Source organism: Coenobita brevimanus, chromosome 41 (assembly GCF_032717465.1).
Source record: "Coenobita brevimanus isolate Jiangsu-jjx chromosome 41, ASM3271746v2, whole genome shotgun sequence".
NCBI lineage: Eukaryota > Metazoa > Arthropoda > Malacostraca > Decapoda > Coenobitidae > Coenobita > Coenobita brevimanus.
The window spans coordinates 15,203,611-15,218,902 of NC_136994.1; the positions used below are offsets into that span (position 1 = coordinate 15,203,611).

The window sequence follows — 15,292 nt, forward strand, 5'->3', positions numbered from 1 at the left end:
ATGAACCCAAACTGTTTTATAGATTTGTTAATGGCAAACTGAAACAAAAGGAAGGAATCACCAAACTGAAAGTAGAAGGAGAGGTCTTTAAGGATGCGGCAATGCAAGCAGAAATAATGAACAAACCTTTCCAGTCAGTTTTCACTAAAGAAAAGGAGCTTGTGGAAGGGGAGGGAGTGATTAGAAATGTTCCGGTGATGAAAGATATAAAAGTGGAGGTACAGGAAGTGTATAAATTACTGGAAACTCAAGATGTAAGGAAAGCCCCAGGACCTGATGGAATTTCTAATTGGGTACTGAAGGAATGCAGAGAACAACTGGCGAATAAAATTCACAGCTTAATCGTATGCTCACTGGAAGAGGGGAAAGTGCCAAAAGAATGGAAGAGGGCAAATGTGGTACCAATTTACAAGGGAGGAAACAGGGAAGAACCCCTGAATTATAGACCAGTGTCTCTAACCAGCATGGTCGCAAAATTGTGTGAGAGAATCCTGAAAGACAGATGGATAAAATATCTGGAAGAGATGAATATTTTGGCTGAATGTCAGTTTGGATTCAGAAGTGGAAGGTCATGTGTTTCTAACTTGTTGAGCTTTTACTCAAGAGCGATTGATGTGGTACAGGAGAGAGATGGTTGGGTGGATTGTGTGTACTTAGACTTAGAGAAGGCCTTTGACAAGGTACCTCATAAGAGACTAATGTGGAAACTAGAATATATAGGAGGACTAAAGGGGATACCACGTTGAGTACACCGCTTCCCGTCCGATCAGCGAAGTTAAGCAACGTTGGGTCTGGTTAGTACTTGGATGGGTGACCGCCTGGGAACACCAGATGCTGTTGGCATCCCTACGTGTCAAGTAGGGTTGGTGGAGGATTAGTGCCCCTCCCTGTAAAACAATTAACTCTAAGCCCTTGGCCACCCCGTTTGGGATACATGGCGTCTGGCAATGAATGAATGAATGAACTAAAGGGGAAACTTCTGGAATGGATGAGAGACTTTTTAAGAGACAGACAAATGAGGACAGTAATAAAGGAAAAGATGTCTGGATGGAGGGAAGTAACAAGTGGAGTCCCTCAAGGCTCAGTGTTGGCGCCAGTAATGTTCCTGATTTACGTAAATGATATGGTAGATGGAGTGAACAGTTATGCAAGTCTGTTTGCTGATGATGTAAAGATCTTGAGGAAGATAGAGGTTGAGGAGGATTGTAAAATACTGCAGGAGGATTTGGATCGGATACACAATTGGGGCCGGACGTGGGAAATGAAATTTAATGTAAAGAAATGTAAAATATTGGAAATGGGTAAAAGTACTAGGAGACCATCACTGAATTATTTTTTGGGTAATGAATTAATCACAAAAAGGAGAGAAGAGAAAGATTTGGGAGTGCTGGTCCAAGATAGTTTGTCACCAGAAAAGCACATTAACAAGATAGTTGGAGAGACTTATAAACTCTTGACTAACATAAGAGTAGCATTTCATTATATGGATGAGGAAATGATGAAAAAAATGATAGTGGCCATGATCCGCCCCAGGTTAGAATATGCAGCGGTAGTGTGGTCCCCACACAAAAAGAAAGATATAAACAAGATTGAGAGAATACAAAGAACAGCAGCCAAGATGGTCCCCAGTCTGACAGACCTGTCATACAGAGAGAGGCTGGAAAAACTGGATTTGCCTTCCTTAGAGGAAAGGAGAAAGAGGGGAGACATGATTGCAGTGTTCAGGACCATGGTGGGAGTAGATAAAATTGACAAAGAAGATCTGTTTGTATGGGATAAGAGAACAACAAGAGGACACGGAATGAAATTGAAAAAGTCAAGCTGCTTGAAGGATATCAAGAAATATAGCTTTCCTTACAGAAGTATAGACTTATGGAATAGCCTGGACAAAGAGATCGTCCAGTCTAAAAACTTAAACGAGTTTAAAGCTAAATTCGACTTATTGAGAAACAGCGACGGAAACCCACGAGCATAGTACATTCCGTTTATATCACAATTAGGTATATTAGGTAAATACTTAAATATTTGGAACGACTTAGACAAAGAGGTGGTGCATGAGAAAAACATTCATGTGTGTAAAGGTAGACTTGATAAATGTGGATATGGAGACAGGACAACACGAGCATTGCTCAATTCCTGTATACTACAAATAGGTAAATACAAATAGGTAAATACACACACACACACACACATGGCTACTGCTATAGTATATTAGATTTGTGGATTTTTGTTGTTTAAGTATTGCACCCTTAGTGTCTGGCATTACATTGGATACTCTCATGTGTGTTTTGATGTCTAAATACAGCTGAAAGACCAGAGAACATTGCCAGAATTAGGAGGGTTACTGTACCCATGTAGGTCGGGTTTAGGTAAGATATGGGTACAGCCGAGGATATTGCTCTGTATCTGGATTTTACCTGCATCCGGACATGGCTTGGATAACTGAGGGATTGCTGTACATCTGTAAAGAAAAATACCCTCCAAAATATACAGTATATGGATGGTTAGGGCTGTGAGGTTGACCCAGAACTCCAGGCACTTTGAATGATGTGTGAATGTCTGGGCATTTCACTGGGCATGCTGTTGATGATTCTCTCTCTCTCTCTCTCTCTCTCTCTACTTTTCTTTTGCCCTTAGTTGTGGGGGGAAAGCCATCAAAATCATAATGATAATGATCATAATACTGTATTTTTTATATTTTAGGGTGATGGAAGCATGTTATTTGTTAATTATTTGGACATCGTTTAGCAGTGCACTAAATTACTGTTGATGGCAGTATTAGATTTTTTTTTTTTTATATGTGCAGGTGTAATTTTATGGTATTAGGATACAGACAGTGTAAGGTGAAAAAAGTACTCCATCTGTTAGATTTAAAATTTTTGAAATACTTTGTGGTTGAATTGATTGTTTTGAAGATAATGTGTGAGTGTGGGAAACAGTAGTTGTTATCAGTATTAGATCCTGGATGTTGTAAGATACCTGGGTGGTAGAGTTATGGTGTTAATGGTCAAAATAGTAATGAAGAGAGTATGATATCTTGTTGTAACTTCTTGCTCACCTTCTGTAGACCTGAACCCAGTGGATTGCAGAGATCCAGCCACTTCAACTGAGCATTTCCTTAAATGTTTTACACTGATTACGTTGAAATAATGACTTTCCTACAGGTGTATATTAAATGTATAAGTACAGTATACAAAAGAATATGAGCAGATGTTTTTGACTGAGAGATGGAGTCGATGTTTGAATGGTTGTTTAGTCCATGTCTGTATTTCCTGTTACCTATGATGTCCAGTCTTTCAAACACTGTGTCCAGGCATCCCGTTGTGAATGGATTTTCAATTTGGCTGTCTGTTATCTTGTTTTTATTTTCTTGTAGGGAACAATCTTGCAGGCTTCTGGCCTTTGGTTCCTTCTTCCTTGCATAAAATAAAAAAGTAACTTTTTGTTGCCTGATAGGTCTTCTGCTATTGTACTTAATCTTCCTTTATTTCTGGGTCGCTACTGTATCCGGTGGCATTAGAGAGGGATGTCTTCACGTGGTGGCATTGAATAACATCTGGTTACATAATATCTCTCAGCTCCATCCCTGTCCCACTAAAGGATGATGGTAGACTGCATGAGAAGAACAGCGTCAGCCTTTATTTTGCTGGACGTGCATCCAGATGTCCCTGGGGCCTCAAAAACAATAACAAGAACATCCTTGCCCAGTCTGTTAGTTGTGAATTATGATTAGAATGTTGAAGATGGAGATGATGATAATGATTTTGGTACATGAAGCAGATAATGGTGGCAGTACTCTAATAGAATGTATTATCAGGGCCAGTTCCAGCACTTTGGAAAGGGGGCGAGAGGGCCTGATTACTACTGGAATGATCATTTACAGTAATCCATTTCAGCAGTCAAAATCTATTACCAAATTTCTCATGTCACTGAAGTGATTCTATAATAACACATTTATGTGATATATTTATTGCATACATTTTGGTAATTAACATTGTTCTTTTATTATTCTTTTATCATAAGTACTCATCAGTCTTCTAAAAATAGGGAGGTGTGCCCCTCCATGCCCCCTTCAAATCATACTTGTATCATTTCATGTTAGCTAAGGTAATCATTTGTTTCATAACAGCCAAATTCTTGTGTTATCAGTTTTATAATAGGTGGATATTCCTGCTTAGTATAGTAGTGCATAATTATGGGTACTGTGTTGATACTGTACTGTACTTCTGCTTTCGTGTTTTCTTGATCTCATTTCGAAGTCCTACCTGTCTCATTTCTTACTGAGAAACAGGATGATAATGGTGATAGTGGTGATGGTAATATTAAATGTATTGCATGTTACATTGTACACTGTGATGTAGCAAATGTGGTGTGGTTTTGATGATGATATACTATATACAGCATGTATTACTGTACATATAACATAAATAACTAATGTGGTGTGTTCGTGTGATCGCTTCTGCTGCTGCTGTTGCTTTAGGAATCTGCTATATCTTTTATCTATGACTTGCACTTGGAGCACCAACGAGAGAATGCTGCACGTCAACGCATGGCTGAGCTAATGGCAGCTAATAAAAAAAATAACAATGAGAAGGTGGTTCTGCACAAGCTTTTACCAGTCATAGCAAGGCCTGCATTCTGAGTGGCAGCAGAGGCTTTGTAGCATCTTAGCAGTTTTTTTTATTTATTTCTGCATATCATACCTTAATACTCTCTTGCATGCAATTTATATCATTTTAATATTCATATGTTGGTGGGAGATGGGCACCTCAGTGTGGTGGCATTAAGATTTTGCAGGAGAAAGGTAACTTCAGCGTGCAGTCCACTGAGTTCGCATTCATATGAGCCTGGGGTTGCAGTTACTGCTACTACTGCTAATATTGAGGTAGTTTACATTGTTGACATACAAGAGGATACTGAGATGTAATTTGCAGAACAAATAACTACTGTTAAGAAAGATGTGTTAGGAAATCTCGAAGCCCCATAAACTACAACCTCTAGGGCCTTGGGAAGGATGGGGAGACAGTGGTCACAGTTTGGGAAAGTGATCTGATGTTCAAATAATGTGAGTTTTATTTCAGACTGCAGTAGGAATTGGTTTGAAGACAGAATTAACATGGTAGGGTCAGAATTGGTTTGAGGATTGAATTTCAGTAAAACAGGCATTATAGTACTTACCATCTACAAACCTATCAGCATGTCATAAAAGCATCCCCACTAATATCATCACATTACTTCTGAATGAGACAGCTTTAACATGTATTTAGTATGGACGGTGGGTATGAGCATCACAGTGATGACATGTGAATTTGTGTAGCTCATAGAAAGAATGCTGGGTGTTGGGGAACAGATTATTAAATCTGTGCCCAGGATCAGAAATATTAAAAAACTAGAAAGCACTCAGGGAGTGCATACCTTCACCAATGCCGTTACCATTAAAAAGGATCCGGATCCAGATCTGCGGATATAGGATCCGGATCCAGATCTGCGGATATAGGATCCGGATCCAGATCCACCCCCAAATTTAATCAGTTCATTCTTGGTCCATGATCTACCTTTCCACAAAATTTCATTAAAATTCATAGAGCACTTTTGGAGATACCGTGCGGGATACTCTGGATCCCGCTACGGATCTGCCCCCAAACTTAATAATTTCTTCCTTGGCCCATGGCCCACCTTTCCACAAAATTTCATCAAAATCTATTCTCAACTTTTTGAGTAATCCCAGATCCAGGTCTGGATCCGCCCCCAAATTTAAACAATTCTTTCTTGGTCCATGGCCCACCTTGCCTCAAAATTTCATTGAAATTAATTGAGAACTTTTGGAGATCTTGTGCAGGATACTCTGGATCTGGATCTGCCCCCAAATTTTGTCAGTTCTTCCATGGACCATGGACCACCCTTCCACAAATTTTCATCAAAATCCATTCATAACTTTTTGAGTAATCTTGCTAACAGAAAGACAAACAAGCAAACCAGTGCAGGTTAAAACATAATCTCCTTGGCAGAGAAGGTTATGGGTAATATCATCCTATGAGAACCAGGATAAAAAAAAATAAAAAAAATACTGCAATTGGATTCAAGGATCAACAATGTGAATGTCTAAAAAAACCCTTTTCTTGTCCCCAAACATCACCAAACATTAGCATTTACCATTTAAAAGTATATTTTGAGATCGTTTATTATCCATCCATCCATCCATCATCCAATCCTAATCTAAGAATAATCAAACCCACAAATACAGAGGGCTGACACCACATGAGGGAGGAAGATACTGAATGGCAGTAGGTATGAGGAGAGTGGTTTAATGAATTAATTCTGTGAATTTTAAAAATGTTACTAAGTTCATGAGAGAATGAGAAGACCAAGAACAAGACAGAAGGATAAAGTGGAAAAGTACATGGGGACGAACAGCTTTAATTGGTGGTAGGAAGTTGTTGTTGCTGTTGTTGATTTTGTTGTTGTTGTTGGACACCCTCACAGTCCATTCTGACTGATCCAGGGGAGGTGTGAACAAATTGTGTAGTGGGAACTTTGGGGCATTTTTGCATTGTCCACCATGGATGAATTATGGGATTAGACATGTGGCAAAAGATGTGTAAATAGTCAAAAGAAAGTCCTTTTTCCCACTTGTGATGTGATATTAGGGCTAGCACTGTACAGTATGTAGGTATTTGGTATTTTTTTTTTTTTTTTTTTTTTTCCAAACCCAGTCAACTGGATTAGCCATTCCTTAACAGTATCCAGATTTCAGGGCTGGAAAAAAGCAGGCTTTCCTTTTTCACCATTTGGGAGTCTCAGAGGATCTAGAGCATAGGGAGGCCTAAGGTTAGGTTACTGTAGTTCAGATCATTAAAGCTGTAGATCACCCAGTAACCCTGACAGTACTTAGTGGAAAGAATAACCTCCCTGTTAAAAGTATCAGTAGGCATGAACACAGTGATGGAGGGTACTTTTGACCTGGCTGTTACCTGTTGTTTTAAATATGTTACAACCTGATTTCAGTTAATAAATAAAACTCTTCTAGGTGAAACAAAATGCAAAATGACTACTGAGTATGGCCAAATTGTAAAGGTCAGTTACAGAGAGAAATTCATGCATGAAATTCTTAGTTCAGTAGCAAGTATACATCAGTATAAATCATGTATTTAATCAGTTTACTTCAGCACTGCTAGAGAACTTTATAATAATGTGCCACAGTTCTCCAAAATGCAGTGTCTGCCATACAAACATTTCACAACAAAAAATTACCACTTTTCACTTGACTTTACAACAGACTATGAATAGCAAAATCTCATCTTATATGGAAATTGGATTTTATGATACAGTGTTATCTCTGTAATTCACCTTTATAGTAGAACTCTGGGTACACCTTTGCTTACTGGGCAGTTTGACCGCTTTTGCATGCACATTATTGGCTGAGCTTGCCTTCTGACCTCTTGCGCCCCCCCTCCCCTCCTCAGCTGGACGTGGTGTGCAACTTGTATCACCAGGAAAGTGTTGAAGAGGATGAACTCTTTGAGGATGGAGCCGCTGATAGTGATGATGGCGTCTCACCCAAAGAGGTAAGAAGAGGAAAAAATATAAGCTAACACAGGCAGTACTGATGCCACCATTGTTCTTCCTAAGTAACCAGTCAAAAAAAACATCTAACATCAACCTTAGTGACTTTACAATTTTAATTTTAGTTCTGCCTTATATCTTACAGTTTATTACATCAGATAGTGTGCATATAGAATTGTAGTGATGGTGTGCATGTGTGTGTGTGTGTGTGTGTGTGTGTGTGTGTGTTTGTGTGTATGTGTGTGTGTGTTTTATGTTGTTATTACAGTGTTATGATGTGTTACAGGTGGGCCACAACATCTACATTCTGTGTCACCAACTGGCCAAGCATCACAAAGGGTTGGAAGAGCTGCTTAATAAAACCGGTAATGAGAAACTCAGTCGTGCCCTCACTCACTACAGGGAGAACACTGCCCAGATTGAGGTAAATCAGTGTTAGCATCATCATCATCATCATCATCATCAATCATCATCATCATCATCATCAATCATCATCATCATCATCATCATCATCATCATCATCATCATCATCATCATCATCTTGTATCTCCATCACACACTGTAGTTTGAACACCACACAGGTTGTGGGAAATTTGGCTTTGAGTTTGAATCCTGCAGAGTTTGCCATTTGCTTATGAAAAATATCCATATAATTGACCAGGAGATTCTCACCCCTTACAAAGCAAAAAATATATTGGATTCCAGGTTAACATTTTGAGAAACGTGCATCACACGTGTCACATGTTTTAAGTATTATCTTAACATCAGGTGGTCAGTTTTTTCATTGCTGTGGCTGTGAGTGCCTGATATCCCTTCATGCACACATTACATAGAACACCACTTAGACCTGCATCATCATCAGTTCCATAACACTTCTTTCTTACCAGTTTATTTCTGCATGTGGCATATTAATATTCTTTTGTCTGGTATCTATGCAGTACATGTTGTGATGAGGAGGGTTGATTGAGATGGTATGGTAACATTGAGAGGATGTAGAATGACAACTGGGTGGGGAAAGTAAGAAGTGTGAACATTGGGGATGGGGTTGCGAGAGGCAGACTTAAAAAGACCTGAGACAAGGTCATGGAGTGTGGCCTCTGGGATAAGAGACTGAATTAGGAGGCTGCCAGAGATTGAGCGGCATGGAAAACCACCATTAGGTGACCAAGGCCAACTCAAACAAGCATGTTGGAGCCATTATAAGTGATATGATACAATGTCTACTGTGTATTGAAAGATATATGGTGAATAATTTTCCAGTTACCACTACTATAATGTTGAAATGTACAGGTTTGTGTACTGTATGGTTCATTTGACAGTATGGTTGACCCTTGCTATAACAGACTGACTGGGGGAAAGCAAGGTCTATTAAACCCGATGGTTTGTTATATTCGATGGTATCCCCCATGAAATGGGATTTCAAGTACATGTTTAAAAATAAACGAGTACAGTAACATGTTCTGTTTCAAAGATTGTAAACTATACCCATATTACACTTCCTTGGTCCATAATTTTGCCCAATTGCAGCTTATTTCACATCCTTATCATAACACTTCTCCATGAATAGCACAGTACAGTGTATTACTCTAGTACATTATTACAACTCAGCAGCCACAATGTGGAGGGGGAAATTTCTGGTTAGGTTGTAGTAAAAAGGGTAGCAAACACATGTAATGTGACCCATTGCACCCCATTAAACAGACATTGTTCGTTGTAGCTAACAAAATTTTGGTGGGTTTTGTAGCATCCCATAAATTTGATATCCACAATACTGGGATCTGGGTCCGTTATAGCACGGGTCTACTGTATTGTAAATTGCTGTAGAAGAGGTGCTAGCAGGCATCCTTACCAAAGGAGAATGTGGCCTTTGGAATGAGGTACAAAATCATCATCAACTTAATTTCATAGGTACTTTCCTAGCAGTAGTTCCTGCTATGCTCTTTTCACCTTAAACTTGGCCTAGATTTACTTCTTTTTGCAGCTTATTTCCCATACCTCAGTGGCAGAGAAGAAATTTTTTTCATAGCATTTTTTCATGAGTAACATCATCTTGTAGTGTTAATCTGTTGTTTCAACTCAGCATTCAAGATTGAGAGATGGCAGTTTTTGGTTATGTTAAAGAAAAAACGGTTATAGTTGCATTCCTGTGTTTTAATATGTGAACTCTTATTATGTACATTATTGAGAAAGAAATACAGTATGATGATAATGATAGTGATTATGCACTTGCTTTTATATTTTTATTACTTATGAAGTATCCTTCTAACCCATGTATTCGTATGTACTGTACAACCATTGACCAAACATCCATGTGTGCAGCCTGTGGACTCTGATATCCCATGTATGTGTATTGTTTAACCTCACCATCTATGTATACAACCTTTAGCCACCAACTTCATATGTACAATATTTGTGCTGTATAACCGCAGATCGTGCGCAGTGACCGTACAATGGAGCAGATAGTGTTCCCCATCCCAGAGATCTGCAACTACCTGACCAAGGAGACCAAAGCACGAGTCTACAACACAGCCGAGCGGGATGAGCAGGGCACCAAGGTCACAGACTTCTTTGAAAAGTGTAATGACATGTTCATTGAGATGCAGTGGCAGAAGAAGCTTAAGAGTGAGTATTGTTATTGTTTTTGGTATCAAAATTTCCATAAAAGAGCTGAAGTTTTTGCATTAGTAGTACCAGTTATACAGGAATAATGTATTGGCATGGTATGAGTAATACTGGTAATGTAGAAGGATGTTTTCATGTGCCTCTGCTGGGTGTTTTTACAAATGTCCCTTGACGCTTCCCCATTCTCTGAAAGGATGAGTGTATACTGCAGAAGAAGGGCAGGGTCTGCAGTTCACGAGGCTTATGCTCAGATGAACCGTAGACCATAACATCCACTTATAATTACCTGACATGACTTGCACCAAACAAGCACATAGTACCAGAATGATATATTGCCTTCAATATAAAAAGCTTTTAGTGCATACTGGTTACAGTAGTATATTGTATTTTGACTGTATTTTTTTTTTTAATGAATGTGTATAATTGTGATTGCAGTATTGTCAGATAGTGCCATCCTTAACCCTTTAACCGCAGGTGTCATCCCAGAATGACATTGCAAAAACTGGACCAAACCGCGGGTGTCATTCTCGAATGTTTGTGAATATTTTGAATACCGCGCGTTTTTTCTGTGCGCCAATTGTTTCAAGGGAGAGTAGCTATTAAGTTCTTTCACTCCAGCCAACCCCCACCTCCCTCCTCCCCCCCCCGGGCCCCCACCTCCCACCCCCTGGGCCCCCCACCCCACCCCTGACCAAACACGCATCAGTATCTGTCCAGCTGTGTGAGTGACAACACTGCTGATGTGGCAGTGAAGTGCGGGCAATTACGGTGCCTTTTACCTGCCTCAGTGAACACAGAGTGGGTGTTTATCGTATGTGCAGTGTTCATATATGTTTATAGTATTATTATCAGAATGAGATTGGCATTTGGTAATGGTGTGTGAGTGAAAAATAGTGATTACAACACTGCTGATGTGGCAGTGAAGTGCGGGCAATTACAGTGCCTTTTACCTGCCTCAGTGAACACAGAGTGGGTGTTTATTGTATGTGCAGTGTTCATATATGTTTATAGTATTATTATCAGAATGAGGTTGGCATTTGGTAAAGGTGTGTGAGCAAAAAATAGTGATTACAACACCGCTGATGTGGCAGTGAAGTGCGGGCAATTACAGTGCCTTTTACCCGCCTCAGCGAACACAGAGTGGGTGTTTATCGTATGTGCAGTGTTCATATATGTTTATAGTATTATTATCAGAATGAGGTTGGCATTTGGTAATGGTGTGTGAGCGAAGGTAATGGTGTGTGAGCGAAAAATAGTGATTTTAGATCGCTCACTTCTAATGGCACTGCCCATCCAGTGATAGTCAACGAAATCATGAAACCTACATCATTGCAAAGCCAAAGGTTAGTACTTTCTAATGGTACCTTATTTTTCGCTCTAGATTTATTCTGTGCAGAGTTATAAAGGTTTAAAGTTTGTGTACATTTTGGCTGGAACCCCCGCGGGAGAGACCAGTCGGGGCAAAACAATGCCGGCGGTTAAAGGGTTAATGATATAGATGTAAAGCAGAGGGTGTTAATAGCAAGGTGAACTTAAGAAGAGATGAGATTTCAGGGCCATGCTGTAGGTGACATAGGAGGCTCAGCAGCACCTCTTCCCTAGTGATTTATTTTGCATAGTTCACATCAACCTGCTCCTGCGTGTTATTACTGTCTAGTTTTTATACTGACATGTTTTGCATTGATACCATACAGGAGGATATTGAGGTGTAATATACGAATAAATCACCAAGGAAGAGGTGTTTTGGAACCTTCAGTGCCACTAATATAATAAGGATGTGATGTGAATATAGAGAATTGATTGACTGTTGCCATGTTTGTCTGCAGGTCAGGCAGTGTTGTCAACCATCAGTAACTACATCTCTCTGTGGAGTCGGTTGCTCTTCCTCCTTGCACTTATGAATAATCTCATCGTGGCACTTTTCTACCCTTACACTAATCACATCCCTTGTAAGTATGCCAAGCACTTTTCACCTTTACTTGGCCTGTTTTTTTCCTTTTGTAGCTCATTTCATGAAGCTCAGTACATAACACTTCATTTTGATGCCCATCATATTCCGGTTTTAATCATCTTTTACTCCTCAGCATTCAAGGTGCAGTGATGGCAGTTTTGGGCCAGGTTAGAGCAAAAAGAATATACTGGTACTTATAAATCACACATGTTTGTAGTAAATATGCTTAAGAACTTGCATTCTTTGTAAATACTGTACAGCACTGGTACATCTACATAACGTTCACACCTTGTAAGTTTGTGTACACCATCCATGTCCCTGGTAAGTTCCTCTGTACCACTCATATTCTTCACTTAAGTTCTTGTACATCATCCATATCATTTTAAGTACCCATGTGCAACACATATCCCTCAAATGAAGAGTTGAGAGGAAGAAGGAGTAGATTTATATTTAGGCATGTGGAAAAGACATAGAATGATGTGGGTGTGGAGGGTGAGAGGTGTGAATGTTGAGGGTGGAGCTACAAGAGGTAGATTAAAAAAACACCTGGGACGAGGCTATAGAGTGCGTACTCAGGGTTAAGAGACTAAGAAGAGAGAGTTTGGTAGAGATCAAGCAGCTTAGAGAGCAACCATTAGGTGGCCAAGACTGATGCCTGCAAGCATGTTGGAGCCACCGCAAATGAAGCAGTAAATACTCACTCCACCCACATTCTTGTAAGTACTGTACTCCAACATAACACACAACCTCAAAAACACTCCCACACCTGCAGCATTCTTTGTAAGTATTGTTCTCCTATATCATCCCTGTTTTTCATACATACCTCTTTTTCGTATGCCATAAGCACCACCACAGTGTTTCTCATGCAGTATTCTGTTGTGTGCACTGTATATCTCATGAGCCTAGTTGTCTAGTGGTTAGAGTGCCCTAGTTGGAGTGATGGCCATGCTTAAATTCAATCCCCAGTATGTGACTGGTGGTTTTTCAATCATGTAATGCCATCAGAGAAAGTAGCATGGTCATTTACCCTAAAATGTACTGAACTACTGTAGCCTTGCCTCGGGCCCACACACCTTAAAGGAGGTACCGGTAATATGGGACTGACTTTTATCTTCATCATCATCATCATCATCATCATCTAATCCTGTGTTGCCCCACAAGGAGCGTAGGAGCCCAGGGCTAGGCAAGTTGGTCCTAACATGTAAGATGAGAGTGACCAGCCTCATACATCCCTGAGTGGCATTACGTGAGCAATAAACGCTAACCTCCCCTTGGATATAAACCTGCACCGGCTCAATCCGATTGGAGCGTCTTAATTATTCACTCAACCACCAGGCACCATTATATGGTTATATGGTTACCACCCAGCATATTAAATGGTTCCCTGGTGTACAGGAAACCATTTGGCTTGTCACTTAGTGGAGAGTCACCCATAGGCATAAGGAAGAGGAGATAATGAAGGAAAAAAGACAGAAGAGGATGGAAGGAAAGAAGGAAGGGAGAGAGGAAAGGGAAGTCACCTGAGAGCAGCGCAACATCAACTGAGTGGATGATGAGCGCCCCCGCCTACCACTATTTATTATTATTATTATTATATTGTTATTGCTAATAGTATATTACTTTTTTCACCAGACATGTCTGACTTTGATACTGCCTTTCATCCTCAGACATCAACAGTCATCTCACTATGCTACTGTGGGCGTGTCTACTGTTTTTTTTTTCTTCTTCTTTCTTTTTTAATACAAATATAATATCTGCCTTTCTCCCACAGGCATCAATAGTCACCTCAATATGCTGCTTTGGGTGTGTCTGCTGGTTTCCTTGGCCATCGTCTCCAGATTCCGACAACGTTACTTACTGTACCTTTGTGGGGCCATATCAATATTGCGGCTGATATTCTCCGTTGGACCGGAACCTACACTCTGGCTCCTTGGAAGTGCCAATGTGAGTTTTGTGTTGTTTGTGGACCCCTATTTTCTTTGGTCAATCTGCTGACTCTGGTGATGTCTTTTCATATCATACTTGCTCTGTCCTGATGATTTTATACAGCATAAAATAGAGTTATTGAACTAGAAGGATTAGATATAGCTTGGTAAACCCCATCAGTTAGAGAGGCACTTCCTAAGTTGAATGAATAATACTCGCTGAACTTGGAGCATTAGATGCAGCCTTAATAAACCTCTTCAGTACCAGAGGCCTTTTGAAGTTGAATAAGATACAGTAATACCATTTAAAATATTGCCCTCTGAACTGGAGGGGTTAGGTAAAGCCTTAAAGAACATTTCAGTACAAGAGACCTCTTGTAAGATGAATCAGATAATCTAGTAGCAGCAAGAATTGGCTTTAAAGGATGTCACCTGGATTCAGAGAGTTAAGGTAGACTCCACAATTCTTCTACTTGCCAGTTTATTTCTGTATAGAGTGCTTTATGTGTTGATTTATTCTTTCTACCTCCAGAAGATTTTTATCAAGTTTTGGGGGAGGTCTCTTGCAGTAAATAAAGTTAAAATTAATTTCTCTAAAATGGATAATCTCTCCTAAGCTAAGTAAAATTGTTTTGTGATTGTGGTAGCAAGTATAAATTGAAAAATCCCATTAGAGGGAAGAAGTTAATTATCCTGTGCAGAGTCTACCTTGATAGTTACAAACTATAAATTATAAAAAAGAAAAGAAGAAGTTTTAGTATATAAAATGAATAATTAAGGAAGGAGTGCTGGAAAGCCTTGGTTCACAAGAACACCACCTATGGAGTCTTGTATGATTTTGCAGTAATTCCTTTCTGGAATTCAGTATCAGCTCATTACGTGAGAGGCCAGAATGTTTTCACAGTAACCAGTCCTCATTTAAAATCTAAGATTTGTATGGGAAATTGTAACTTTGAGTAAAACAGTGTAAAATGAGATACTGTATGTGTCTGGTTCATGATGCAAAAAGAAATAATCTATCTATCTATCTATAGCCCGACGCCCTAATCCCGCAAAGGGTGGCCGCAGACAAAACGCCTCCAAGTCACTCTGTCACCCACCATTTGACTCCCCTCCCCCCAACTCACCCCCCCCCTCCCTCATATACCTCTCGATAATAATAATTTCTGACCTAAAGCAGCTTGAGTCCACAGTGAATCATCACCAACCCTAAATGAAAAATGGGTGTTTA

The 15,292-nt window shown here is 39.7% G+C and overlaps 1 protein-coding gene and 1 non-coding gene across 2 annotated transcripts in view; both read left to right on the forward strand.

The window, feature by feature from the left end:
* The window catches only part of Itpr (Inositol 1,4,5,-trisphosphate receptor), a 365,063-nt gene that overhangs the window by 330,012 nt on the left and 19,759 nt on the right, over positions 1-15,292 (forward strand). The window contains exons 45-49 of the mRNA XM_080270492.1: positions 7,464-7,565; positions 7,850-7,987; positions 9,993-10,185; positions 12,012-12,134; positions 13,908-14,080. Of these exons, the coding sequence (XP_080126618.1) occupies positions 7,464-7,565; positions 7,850-7,987; positions 9,993-10,185; positions 12,012-12,134; positions 13,908-14,080 (729 nt within the window). The remainder of the gene's footprint in view (positions 1-7,463; positions 7,566-7,849; positions 7,988-9,992; positions 10,186-12,011; positions 12,135-13,907; positions 14,081-15,292) is intronic.
* LOC145397580 (5S ribosomal RNA) lies at positions 725-843 on the forward strand. Its single transcript, XR_013897004.1, has one exon. It is a non-coding gene; the product is annotated as a 5S ribosomal RNA (ribosomal RNA).